Source organism: Cricetulus griseus, chromosome 7 (genome assembly GCF_003668045.3).
Source record: "Cricetulus griseus strain 17A/GY chromosome 7, alternate assembly CriGri-PICRH-1.0, whole genome shotgun sequence".
Taxonomy (NCBI): Eukaryota; Metazoa; Chordata; class Mammalia; order Rodentia; family Cricetidae; genus Cricetulus; species Cricetulus griseus.
The window spans coordinates 72,242,733-72,257,099 of NC_048600.1; the positions used below are offsets into that span (position 1 = coordinate 72,242,733).

General features: G+C 45.4%; 1 protein-coding gene across 1 annotated transcript; it reads left to right on the forward strand.

Moving 5' to 3' along the window:
* The first annotated feature begins 1,805 nt into the window (after nucleotides 1-1,805).
* LOC100766009 (T-cell-specific guanine nucleotide triphosphate-binding protein 2) lies at nucleotides 1,806-4,834 on the forward strand. The gene has a single exon (XM_027427419.2). The coding sequence runs from the start codon at nucleotides 3,240-3,242 to the stop codon at nucleotides 4,491-4,493; it is 1,254 nt and encodes a 417-aa protein (XP_027283220.1). The 5' UTR covers nucleotides 1,806-3,239; the 3' UTR covers nucleotides 4,494-4,834.
* The last annotated feature ends 9,533 nt before the right edge of the window (nucleotides 4,835-14,367 follow it).

Consider the following 14,367-nt stretch of genomic DNA (forward strand, 5'->3'; position numbering starts at 1 on the left):
TGCTTTGTCATTGAATTATTTAAGTGCAGTGCATAACTGCAAGGGTGTGTGTGTGTGTGTGTGTGTTTGTGTGTGTGTGTGTGTCAGAGGGAAGGAGGGAGGGAGAGAGGGAGGGAGGGAGGGAGGGGGGAGGGAGGAGGGAGGGAGGGAGGGAGGGAGAGAGAGGGTGTGCATATCCTTGTGTGCATTTGAAGAGGCCAGAGGATAATGTTTTTGTTTTATTTTTCAAGATGAGGACTTGAACCAACCTTAGCATTGCATTCTAAAACTAGACAGTAAGTGGCGCTCTCATAGCAGAAATTAATATCGAAGTAGTACTGCCTGGCCCTCATAGATCCCTCCTTTTCCCCCTCCCTCTCTGCCTCCTTCCCTCCCTATCTCCTTCCTTTCTTTTTCTCACACTCTCTCTCCCCCTCTCCCTCTTCCTCTGTGAAGAATGACCTTAGTATTTTGATGTGATTGTTTGATCTATATGTTACCCCTTATAGTAGGAACACTTGAACCAAAATCCTTAATTCCAGGCTCTTTTTTTATTTTTTATTTTATTTTTTTTTAAACTTCAGCTTCTCTTCAGTGCAACTACTGGCACAGAACTTGGTAAATGACAAGGTCCCTTTACATGCTAAGTTTGGGGCATGGTTCAGATAGCCACAGTAACAAAACCAGCTTGATACTAGTATATAAGAAACCTCAGACACACAGAGCAATTGGACAAGACAGACACCCCAGGATAAACTCACTCATCTACAGTCCCAGGTCTTTGGCATGGCAGGCAAATGCTCTATTACTCAGCTACATCCCAGGTACTGCTTAAAACTATTAAAACATTGTATTATGAGCAGTTGTTAAAGGTGCTTGCTGCTTTTAGAGATGACCTGAGTTTGGTTCCCAGCGTTCACATAGGTGGCTCACAACTGCCTGTCACTCCAGCTGTAGGGATATCAGCACCCTCTACAGGCCTTTGAGGGTACTCACACTCGTGCACAGATACATACTTAAAAATAAAATGCATCCTTAAGAAAATACAACACTTTATAAATTTCTCAGTTTCAACCTACCTTTTATAGCTAATGTAATCTCTTTAAAAAATTTTTGAGATTATATGTACAGAGGCTCTTCCAGTGTGCATTATCTGTGTACCATGTGTGTACAGTGTCTATAGAGGTCAGAAGTAGGCTTCAGATGGAGTGACAGATACTTGTGAGCTGCTATGTGGGTGCTGGGAATTGAACCTGGGTCCTCCTCAAGAGCAGCCAGTACTCTTAACTGCTGCACTATCTTCAGCATGCCCACATATTCTCAACAAAGGTGCTAGAAACAAGGAGAAATGACAGGTAAGTGTGGTGCTAGGGAAACAGGGTGTGTTCATGCAGAAGACCAAAATGTCCATCTCTCAGCCTGTGCAAAAAGCACCTGGTAATGGATCGAATACCCAAGTGCAGCTAGAAATAGTAAGAGAAAATGTAAAATTCAAGACACTGGTAAGGTGATACTGAAAAACAGTCCACACATGGCTTATGTCAGACTAACAGCTTCCAAATAGCAGAGAGCCACTAGGTGAGCAAAATCTACACAGAGAAGAGGACAAGATACACATCCACAGAGAACTGCCTGGAATCCAAATTTAGCCCATCGAGGTGTCAAATGTCTTTAATTCCAGTACTCAGGAATCAGAGGTAGATGGATCTCTGAGTTCCAGGTCAGTCTGGTCTACATATTGAATTCTAGACTAGCAAGGCTACACAGTGAGACCCTGTCTTTAAAAAAAAAAAAAAAAAAAAGCTATGTTTAAAGTAGGCAAATGATCTAAATATGCCTTTGTGAAAAAAGAAATACCAGTGGCCCCAACGGTAGATGAGAACCAGTGTCATTAGGAAGGCCTTCGGGTCCAACCCTGTCTCTTCTGGGGATACAGAGAAAGGGTATCTGTGCATAACTGCCACATATTGTTAATACCCGTGGACAAGAGGAGACAGCTTTTTACCAAGGAAGCTGCAGACTTTACACAAGGCCAGGTGGTTTCCCTGAGTGCTGCCAAGAACGGCCAGCCCACACTGAGGCTTTGTCTGAGAGTCCCAGCACAACAGAAGGACTCTTCCTGGCTCTAGCTTCTGGCAGGAATCCACAAGCCCTCAACTCTGGCAGCTCTTTCTTTTCACATCTTAACCTGGAAGTGGCAGTGGCTTCCCGACTTTCTAATTTGTGAATGCCTTCCCGTTCTATTTTGCCTCGTTTATTCCATCACCAACATAGCAATCCAGTATGAAATTCCCAATAGTCCCACTTTCCTGAACAAACCCCCTGCTGATCCTGAGAACGAATTTAAAAACAGAAATAAAAGTCTTGGAGCAAAGGACTAGCACGGACTCATAGCTCTGAGCTCTGTAGCCCAGCACACGCAGTGACACCCTGCTCAGCGTCTAGCTGCCTAGTACTTACTACTCTATAGCTTCACAGTCCTGCACTTCATCATGCGTACCTTTCAGAATTTTTAGAAAGAACTTGACTCTTTTCATTTTATTGACACATACCAATTGTATGTTTTCCTGTTAATTGCATTAGCATATTCTATATAAGTGGTTTCAAGACATTGTCTGCATGCTACACTCTGCCATGTGGCAATACCTTTTTTTCAACATGGCAAGTTTGTTTTGCTTCTCTCTCGGTCTTCTCGAAATCCCGAGACTCCTCCCTTCTAGTTCAAATTCTCTTTTTGTCTGCAAGTCCTGCCTAACCTTATCCTGTTCAGCTGTTGGCCAGTCAGCTTCTCTATGAAACCAGTCACAGCGACCTATATTCACACAGTGTAAAGGAATGTTCCACATACCCTTCTGAATATGAGATTCAGTATAGAGGGTTTGTATCCCATTCATTATGTTTAGCACTGGACATGTGATTTCTTCTTGTTTCCTGTGGCATAAGTCTTCTATGACCGGAGAGGTCATGGTGTTAGGAATAAAGCATGTGGTGTACCTTGGTGGATTCCATGGCAGGCAAGGGTGACGGAGGTAGGGGACAAACATTCCAGGCAGACAGAGCTTAGTGAGAAGTTCTATTAGAAAGGGAAGGAGCAGGGAGAAGGAAAGAGAAAAGAGGGAAATGCAATGCTCCCAGTCCTAGTGAGTTTGGAGAGCAGCTTCTGCCCTAACAGCCAGAGCTGAGGTCTTCCATGCTGTGCTAACCTTTGACCTTGTTTCCCACTTCTGCCTTCCCTCCAGTGTCTTTCACTGCCCACAGCCATGGGTCAGTCTTCTTCCACACCTGATGCAAATGCCCACAATATGGCCTCCAGCTTTAATGCATTTTTCAAAACTTTCAAGATGGAGAGTAAAGTCATTTCTGAGGAGACCATCAATTCAATTGAGTTGTTTTTGAAGGAAGGGGACATCCAGAAGGCGATTTATGCAATCAACACTGCTTTGACAGACATTGAGAATGCCCCTCTGAGCATTGCAGTGACTGGGGAGACTGGGGCAGGAAAGTCTACTTTCATCAATGCCCTGCGGGGCATAGGGCATGAAGAGAGTGAATCAGCTCAGAGTGGCGTGGTGGAGACAACAATGTATAGAACGAAATATACCCACCCCAAGTTCCCTAATGTAACCATCTGGGATCTCCCTGGGGTCGGGTCAACTAACTTTAAACCAGAAGACTATCTGAAAAAAATGAATTTCCAGGAGTATGACTTTTTTCTTATCATCTCAGCTACTCGCTTTAAAGAGAATGACGCCCAACTGGCCAAAGCAATTAGAAAAATGAAAAAGAATTTCTATTTTGTTCGAACAAAAATTGATAGTGATTTGTGGAATCAGAAAAGATGTACACCCAAGACCTACAATAAGGAAAAACTCCTGAGGTTTATCCGAGAAAAATGTGTGGAGAAACTCCAGATGGCCGATGTCGCCTCCACTCGTGTGTTTTTGGTCTCTAGCGTTGAGGTAGCGAAGTTTGATTTTCCTCTCCTGGAGTCCACCCTCTTGAAGGAGCTGCCGGCACACAAGCGACACATCTTCATGCAGTGTGTCCCTAAGGTAACTGAGGCTGCTATTGATCGCAGGAAAGATGCCCTGAAACAGAAGATCTGGCTCGAGGCTCTGAAGTCTGGAGCATCGGCCACCATCCCTATGATGTCTTTCTTCAAGGACGAAGTCCAGGAGCTGGAGAAGACCCTGATCCACTACAGGTCTTGCTTTGGGCTGGATGACAAGTCACTGGAAAACATGGCCAGGGATTTGTCCCTGCCTGTGAAGGAGCTTGAGTTCACCCTGAAGTCACCCCATTTGCTGTCATGTGAGACAGATGAGTCTGTGGGGGATAAACTGATGAAATACCTGGAGAAAATATTTGCTGTCACCGGTGGATTCGTAGCCACTGGCCTTTACTTTAGAAAGAGTTACTACCTCCAAAATTATTTTCTTGATGTAGTGACTGATGATGCTAAAATTCTGCTTAAGAAAAAAGTTTTCATGAAGGAACATGAGGACTCTGAGTAAGGCTGCAAAGGCCACAGGGAAAAAATGAGGCAGCTGGCCTGGGACTTAGCTGACTTTAGTGCTTTCAAGACACTGGAGACTGGAAAGACGGCTTAGGGTGTTCCTGAAGTACTCTGGCCAGGCTGTGATGACTTTTAGACTTTATGACAACAATGTCATAGCAAAACTAAGATTCAGTGGTCAACTCTGAAATACACTAAGGAAACTGTATAAAAAGAGGAAATCAATGTGGATGCTGTGTATTATCATAAAAGTATTTAGCTTGCCTTACGTATATAGATTGTACACTAAAAACAGGTGAAAGGGAGGTCTTTCTTTTCGTGTGTGTGTGTGTGTGTGTGTGTGTGTGTGTGTGTGTGTGTGTGTGTGTGTGTGTGTGTGTGGGTGTGTGTGAGACAGAGTCTCACTATGTAGCCCTGCCTGTCCTGGAATTCACTATGTAATTCAGGCTGCCCTTAAACTCACAGGCCTGCCTCTGCCTTCTGAGTGTTGGGATCAAAGGTGTGTGCCACCACCCTGACAAAGGGAGGGTTCTTTCTTTGTATGAAATTTCCTTCAATAATTTAGATTATTCAGATACTTAAACAGCCCCTTGAATGAAAAAAGAAAAGAAATAAAGAAGGAGGACATGACTTCTCCTAGGTATGGTGAAGGAGGTTTATTGTAGATGAAAAGGAGAGCATAGCAAGAGGCAGGGACATCTAGGAGAGTCCAGAGTGGATGTGACCCCGAGCTGGGCCATGTGAGGAGGGGAGAGCCAAGAGACCAAGACAGGAGGGTAAAGGGTAAAGACAAAAGAGTTGGGTAACCAAAATGGCTGGACTATATAGGGGAAGGCAGCGGGGGGGGGGGGGGGGGCAGCCCAGCTCCTGGGCTGCAGGAGTTTAGGGTAGGGGATGGACTATACCAGCCATACCATGTAACAGGTAGGGACTGTGGGATGCTGAAAGAACCTGGCAGCTAGGTCTGATCTGACATGTTAAATAGACACCTCAGTTAGCCATTTGTCCTGTGTTTGAGTGCTAACACTCCCCATGGAGAGTCATGCACTGTTCACTGTAAATCAACTGGGTTCATTACTCTGCATGTTTTCCACAGCTAGTCACAAAGCAAATACTGTCTCTTGAGATCAGGATGGCCCCCCACCCTTAAGAACTCCCACCCCTGATGAACCCTAGCCCTGAGGACCCCAACTCTGAGGATTTCACCATAATCAATCTTGTAGAAGGAAAGATAAAATTAAAATATTAGCATTTTGCCAAACTTTAAAAACTTGTATATCCACCAAGTGGTGTATTTTTGCATGTCAACTCTGCCTCAATAAAATCAGAAAAAAAGGAAATGGATCTAGACTGTGATTCTTACCCCATGTGTTAGCTTTCTGTTGCTGTGACAGGGTGGGGGCCTTGAGTTGGAGTCCTCAGTAGCAGGGGTCACCAGAGGTGGAGGTTGTCAGGGGTAGGGTCACCAACACTGGAGGTCCTCAGGAGTGAGGCTACCAGGGGTAGAGATCACCAGGGGTGAGATTCTTGGGGTTGGTGGTTCTCAGGGCTGGGGTGCTCAAGAGTGGGGTCCTTGCAGCTGGGATTCATCAGGGGTGGGAGTCCTTAGGGGTGGGGTCATAGTAATCACAACAGACAGTATTTGCTTTGTGATTAGCTATGAAAAACATACAGAGTCATGGACCCAGCTATCTATAGTGGGCTCTGTGCAGTTCTCCATGGAAGGCTGTGCAAGTGCCCTGAACAAACTAACTTTTCCTTTAACTTCCTAGCAAAACAGCAGGCATCTTCAGACCCAGGCTCTACGGAAAGATGGCAGCCTGACTCAGGGCCTGTCTAGCAATGTTGCCCTCAGTGCTCCAAACACAAAATGCTACCCTCTCTCTGTGGGTCCAAAGTGTTTTCTTTTCTATTTTTTTTTACATTTTTAAAATATTTTTTTTGTTTGTTTGTTTTCGAGATAGGTTTCTCTGTAGCTTTGGAGGCTGTCCTGGAACTAGCTCTGTAGACCAGGCTGGCCTCAAACTCACAGAGATCCATCTGCCTCTGCCTCTGCCTCCCAAGTGCTGGGATTAAAGGCATGCACCACCATGCACCACCATCGTCCCACCCGGCTTTTAAATTACATTTTTTAAATGTATTTTCTCTCTGTGTGGGGAGCACACATGTGTGCCACCATGCACAGGTCAGAGAACAACTTTGTGGAATTGTTTCTTTGTTGTTTTTTTTTTTTTCTCCATGTGGAGCAAAGGAATTGAACTCAGGTCACCAGTCTTGGCAGCATTTTACCCTGAACATTCTCTGACCTTCAAAGGGCTTTCTCATTAGCCAGAAAGCAAACAAAAACAAAAACTTCTGGCACCCAAGTAGGGGGCTTGGCCCAGCCTCTCACCAGCTGCAGCACTGGGGAAAGTGGGCTCTTCACCTCCACTGGGCAGCACAGTATAACTGACCTTGCTGATGGGTGTTGGGGGGATGGGCACCAGTCCAAGAATGTGGGCATGGGAGATCTTGCCTCACCCTCATCTGCAGTTAGGTGGTGTGGGTGAGGGAGAGATGTCTCCCCCACTACCTGTGGCACTTGGGAGAGCTGGCCCTGAGGTCATGAGAGTGGAAGAGCTATGCCTGCCCCTCACCAGCTGCAGCACTGAGTAGAGTGGCCCCTATACCTCACCTGGGCAACACAGTAGAGCTGGCCCTGATGGTACAGGTATGGGGAAGCTGGCACAAAGGTGTGAAAGCAGAAGAACCAGCACAGCCCCTTGCTCATGGCTATCAGGGGGAGCTAGCTAGGGCAATGCTGGAGGATTCAAGGATGGTGGACAGGTGGCAGGCTGACCACCTGCATCCACCCAGGCCCAGAACCAGGGCTATGAGTTGGCCCAACCCAAAATCCACCCCATTTATGAAGGGGCTGGTCCTAAAGATGCAAAGCTACAGAATCTCCACAACACAGGGCAACAACAGGATATACAAGAGGAGTTCCAGTGAGGGCCCAGTGTTGATAGCATAGCAGAAACCAGAGGCCTCGAACCAGACCAATGACTCTGCAATTAACACTTGCAAGTAAAGATGTATGGAGTAAAGTGTATACTGTGTCACTCACTAGGTCACACTACAATTACCACAACCAGATTTTTCTTTTTCTTTTTTTCCCTCTTTTTTCTTTTCACTTATATCTTATTTGGGGGAGGTAAGATTACAAGGGCAGAGGTAAGATACAAATGGACAGGGGGCTGGAGAGATGGCTCAGAGGTTAAGAGCACTGACTGCTCTTCCAGAGGTCCTGAGTTCAATTCCCAGCAACCACATGGTGGCTCACAACCATCTGTTATGAGATCTGGTGCCTTCTTCTGGGGTGCAGATATACATGGAAGCAGAATGTTGTATACATAGTGTTATTCTTTTGTTTAAAAAGAAGAAAAGAGAAATTGCTGAGACAGACATATTGACTATAAGTTTATTATAAGGCCCGGTAGAATGGGGAGACTAAGAGGAGGAACAGGGGTAAATGGCTGACCGCCATGGCCGGTCGCCATAGAGAGACAGAGCGGGAAACAGAGAGAGGGGAACAGAGCGCACAGAGAAACAGAGAGAGAGAGAGGAACAGAGAGAGAGAGAGCGCGTAAAGGGGCAGGGGCCTATCTTTTAAAGGGGTCCTCTGCACCTGCGTGCAGACTTCTTTCCCATGGAACCTTGGGCTGACCAGGGTTCTGCCTGAGTGGATTCCACCAGGTAACAGGGGCAGGCCAGCATAATGCCTGAACCTTTCACATAGTAAATAAAATCTTTTTTTAAAAAAGATACAAATGGACAGGGAGATGAATGAGGTAGGGTTGCAGGATCTGAAAGCCACAAAGGATAGTTAAAAAAACAAAAAACAAAACTTCTGGCACCGACTGGCTCCACAATTTTCCCAACAATAGTGGAAAATTTTGAGCCCCTTGAAGTGGCCACTGCAGCATGGGGCTCCAAAACAAACCCCCCATAGATATGTCCTCCCCAGTGTGTACTCCTGAGTCAACACTATAAGCAAGGGGGCGGAGCAAATGAGGCCCCTGGAGTGAGGCTGGACAAAGGGCCTGGAATAGCTCCTGGCTTGGGTCCCTCTGTCAGGGCTGGTTACTAAGACTCACAACCACAAACATCAAAAATGAAACCAACCAGGCCAGCTTTGATTTCTTGCTGGGCAATGCAAGCATTTCCAGGAAAAGAAAACTGTTTCTGCGATATTGGGAGCCTGAGACTTAGAGGATGGCCTGAACTTGGGATTCTTGAGTACCTAGGCCTGCAATAAAATGCATACCAATAATTTATAATCACACAAAATTGATTATGAACAGTTACAACAAGCCTATAGGAAGGTAAGGACCACCCACAGCAATAGCAGGACATCAAAGGGACAAAGGTTGAAGGTGAATTGCTGGTTACTTCCCACGGGGCTACAAAGCCCCTCTTGAGCTCTGGAATGTAAAATACTGGATCGAGTGTACTTATAAGAAGCCTGTGGATGAATTGTACATGTGTAGCAGTGCAAGGAATGTGCCCCAAGTGGATGCACCTGCTGGTAGCTAGACACAACACCCCCGTGCTCCACCCTTCCTGACCCACTATGTGTATGGATGGTCCAGGCTTTACTGTGGATCAGGGAGAAATGAAGAAAGAATAGATAACTGTCATAACTGCAGACTAGTTTGGGAGATGCTCCCCCCCCCCCCGAGATACACACACAGTTGGCACAGCCATATTTGATGGGAATGACAAAAGTCATAAAGACAGCACAGCTGCTTGACGAAGATCCAGCAAAGCTGAGCGGCATGATGGCTGCCATGCCAATTTTGATTTAGATCTCTGAGTGTTATATGCTTGGGGGGGGGCTTTAGATTTGTGCAACTTGGGAATATTGGATTGATGGAAATTTTCGTATGAATCATTTATGCCTTCTCCCAGGAGTACTGCTTCTAAGTCTCCCTAGGAAAGTCCTGTGCCTACTATCCCTCCCACTTTTATGGCGATATCCTTATCTACTCAAAGGTCTTCCTTATGCCTGGGAAGTTGTGACACACATAAAGAAGTCAGCTTCTCTTTATGAAGTTCTGAGATATCCTTGAAACATCTGTCCCTGCACTTACTCAGGAACAAGATAATCAAAACAAAGAAATTTTAAATCAACAAGATTGGGTGGGCTAGAAGAGTTGGCCGCAGATCAGACGCAAGCCTCTTCCCACTGTACACTCAGGCTGCTATGTAGCGCATAGAGCAACAAAGTTAGATTAGCTGAAGTTACAGCTGTCCTACACAGGAACTTATATTGATGGACAAAGAGTGGTACAGAAAGATGATAAAAGAATGAGGTGACAGAAGTCCCTTTCTTAGAAAAGTTAACTCGTACAGAGCCACTGACCGAGGAACAGCAGAATGCCAGGATTCAACTTATAAACAAATTCTATAGAGATATATAATTTCTATACAGATATGAAATGTAAAACATTGTATCATGCCAGATTTTAAATAATAACTACAGCAGCTTTGGCCTGAGGGGTTTTTCTTGGACACTCTGACTATTAAGAGTTAATACATTGTTGGGGTCATGGCAATTTTCCCCAGGGCTGGCTTGGAGATTTTCTTTCTTTGTAGCATCCTGGAGGACATAAGAGCTGCCAGCCTGAGAACAGACTGCCACGTGTATCTAGATTTTTAAATACTGGGTTATGAGTAGAAATGACTGTAAAAGGCAACTCTGTTCTGCCATGGCTTATCCATGATGACTGAAAGATATGCAACACATGTCCAGAAATGAAAATGATATGGTCTATGTCTTGGAACAATATGAACCTGTACCTGCTTACTGAATTCTATATTAATAAAGAAGCATTCTGACTGCTAGCTGTATGCCCAGTTTGCAGGACCCCAAAAAGTCCACCACCAAGGAGGATACAAGAACACTGATTACAAGAACAAAGACCTCTTTACTGGCAAGCTGCAGCAAGGATTCTGCCCGCTTGGGAGCAAGCAGAATGCCACTTAAAGCTAAGGGGGGGGGGGATTTAAGGGAAAGTCCAAAAGACTGAAACTCTCAAGATTACAAATCTTCCATGGTTACATAGGATGAAACAACAATATACTAATGGCAGGATGCAATTAAGCAGGATATTGCAGGGGAAATAAGTTTATTAATTGTCTCCTGGGTCAGGGATTTTTTTACAACCTCGAGTTGATGGCTATCTAGTCTTCTTTAGGACCCAGAAATGTTGACAGCTGGGGCTGCCTTTTGGGAGCTTAGAGGAGCTTGAAAGTTTTCTTTTTCCTCTATAGGCTTTGAAGTCTAAGTTTTTAGACTTTTATTAATTTTTCTTATTTCACTAGCCAGTCAAGTTTCGAGATTCTCCTACAACCTCACACAGTCCCTCGTCCCAGCTCCTTACCTCCTCTCTGGGACCTGGCCATTGCCAGGGGTGGCCTCCAGCAGACAGTGTTTCACAGTAAGCCTTTCTTTCTTGGGAGAAAGAGAAAGTAGTTGCCTCTTAACCTGGAAAACATGGTTCAAGTTGTGTAGCAGGGACAAAGATCTTGAGTCACAATGAGATTCCAACACACACTAGTGGCATAAGCTTGCACAGGCAAACACATATGCATCAGATAGCAGAGCACACCTGAAAGCCCTTGTTTGTGGGTTGGTTTGTTGTTTTTTTGTTTGATTTTCATGTTCAGAAGCTTGCATTATATTTAATGGAAACATTGTTAGGATAAAGTGCAAGGGGAACATTGGCGGATTCCATGGCATGCAAGGGTAACTGAGGTAGAGGGACAAACATGCCAGGCAGACAGAGCTTAGTGAAAAGTTTTATTAGAAAGGGGAGGGAGGGGGAAGGAAAGGGAAAAGAGTTAAAGAGACACAGAAATAGAGAAGACAGAAGAGAAGAGGGAGACAGGAAAAGTCCTGTCTGCCTCAAGAGAACAGCGGGAAAGAGAGGAGCCAGGAAAGAGAGCATAAGTGTGCAGGGGGGGGATGTCTTTCTTTTAAAGGGGTCCTTTGCACCTGCATGCAGACTATGCCATCATGGAACCCTGCCTGAGTGTATTCTGCCAGGTGACAGGCCAGCATAATGCCTGAGTCCTTACAGATATTGTTTTATCTTGAATATTTTTATTAGCAAATTGAATCACCTACTTTCTCATTCAAATTTTTGTATTTTCTTTTTAAAGGTTTTTATTTTTTTAATTATGTGTGTTTGGGGTGAGGATTTGACCTGTGAGTATAATATATGCCTGTGGAGGCCAGAACCTTTAGATCCCTTGGAGCTGGAGTGGCATGTGGTTGTAAACTGTTTGATATGGGTGCTGGGAACCGAACTCCAGTCCTCCTCAGAAGCCATATTAACAGCTGAGTCATCTGTCTATCCATGATCAAATTATTTTTAGAAGGTTTAAAAATACAGTGTGTCTAAATGATTTGTTTTGCACGTGTAAAGCAAAAATCTAATGGAATGGATAACAGCATGAGTAACTGATACACAAATGGGAAAAATATATTTTGGAAGCTGACACTGTTTACTAGCAAAAGGAACATGGTCTGTTGATTTCTAAGAACTTTTGTATGGAAATTTAAACTTTGCTTGTGTAACATAAAGTGCCCACACCCCATCTGTGGATCTTTAAGACAAGTAGGAAAGGTAAAGGAGAGTTTAAAAATACAGCTGTGTGGCGCACGCCTTTAATCCCAGCACTCGGGAGGCAGAGGCAGGCAGATCTCTGTGAGTTCAAGACCAGCCTGGTCTACAAGAGCTAGTTCCAGGACAGCCTCCAAAGCCACAGAGAAACCCTGTCTCGAAAAACAAAAAACAAACAAACAAACAAACAAATACAGCTGTGGCCAGGAGAAGCCAAGAGACTCGACTAAGCAAATATCACCAGGGCTGGGGAAAAGGCTCAGTGATTAACAGTGCTTAACTACTCTTTTTTTTTGTTTGTTTGGTTTTTGGAGATAGGGTTTCTCTGTGTAGCTTTGGAGACTATCCTGGCACTCGCCCTGGAGACCAGGCTGGCCTTGAACTCACAGAGATCCAGCTGCCTCTGCCTCCCGAGTGCTGGGATAAAAGGCATGTGCCACCAATGCCTGGCGCTTAACTACTCTTATAGTGGACTTGATTTATAGTGGGTTTGATTCCTACCACTCACATGATGGCTCACAACTGCTTGTCATTCTAGCTCTGGGAGATTTCTGACTCCTCTGGCTTCCTTGGGCACCTGCATGCACATCATGCATATAAACTCACACGCACGCACGCACGCACGCACGCACGCACGCACGCACGCACGCACGCACGCACGCACACCAAAACAAAAGATCCACTTGACAACAACTAATGGTCAGGAGACAAGTGAGACAAACACAGTGTGGTTCTCACATGGTGACTAAAGAATGTAAATGAATGGGAGTGCTGGGCTTTGGCACCAAAATGTAAGCAAGTTTGTTACAGCTCTGCAGTGCAAAGGTGTCCTGACTCATCAGGAAGCCAGGTTACCTAGGACAGCTCTGGAGGCTGGAGACCTACCTGTTGGACCCTGGAGAGAAAGGTGTCCTGATTGATCAGGAAGCCAGGCTACCTGAAGCTAGGATGCGGTAGGGGATGGTCTTCTTACAGGGTGTAGCAATCCTGCTCCTCTCCTAGAGCGCCATCCTCCAACAAAAACTTGTTACTTTCTCTGCTACAGCCTTGCTCAGCCCCCTAAGGGAATGTTCCAGCAAGTTTCTTCTGTTCTTCTGAGCCTTGCTCAGCCCCCCTAAGGGAATATCTCAACCAGTTCTTCTGCTCTGCACTGGCAAAATATTTTCACTCAAGACTCTTTTGAGAAAGAGATTTATTTGGGAAGGAGGAATCCAGGAGAGTGACTGCCTCTGCCAGGATGGTGAAGGACAGCCAACAACTGAACAGGCAGAGGGGCTTTTATTGGGCTTCTTAGGGGCAGCGTTTTCCCAGGGAGAGGTTTTTCTGCTCAGGGATTGGTTAGTTTGGTGGGTCAGGGGCGAAGATTTCTCTGATTTCAGGGCACACTGTGTTTCTTTCACTGGTCCTTTTTGGGCTTTTGACTTTAATTTTAGGGCCAGGGCATATTTCTTTCACTGGCTCTGATTCTAGGGACAAGTGTATTTCTTTGGCACTGGTTTCAAAGCCAGGATGTTTTTCTTTGGTTCTGGGTTCAGGGATAAAGTGTTTCTTTCACTGGCTCAGGTTTCAAATCCTGGGTGTGTTTCTTTTCCTGGCTCTGGGTTTAGAGCCAAAGTGCTCAGGGATTAGTTGGTTTCCTGCTCAGGGATTGATTGGTTTTGTGTTTCAGTTGGTTAGGGGCAGAGTTGGCTCTGGTGTCAGGGCCAAAGTGTGTCTCTTTGACTGGCCCTTTTACTCTACAGACAGACGAGATTCACTTGCTAGCAAATGTCTCCCCAGCCCTTGAATAGAGCTCCAGATGTGAGAAACAACTGGCTCCATTTCTTTCTCTGGTCTAGTGATCCCTGTACTCAGGACACTGCAGGATGCTCACTGTGACCTCACACCTTCAGTCAGACCTATAGCAGCCAAAAGGATCCTTCTCAGGCAGGTGTGTGTGTGTGTGTGTGTGTGTGTGTGTGTGTGTGTGTGTGTTGTTGTTGTTGTTGTTGTTGTTGTTGGTGGTGGTGGTGGTGGTGGTGGTGGTGGTGCAGAGCTGCAATTATCACCAATAAGGGCCAACTAAGAAGACATTCTCCCTAGAAAACCAGCACACTACTGCTGCTTCAGGTGAAATCCTACCAGGCAAGTTCTACAGGGGCACTCTCTGCCAGCACAGAGCAGCCATCTAGGATAGGACCTGGGTACAGCAGAATGTAACAA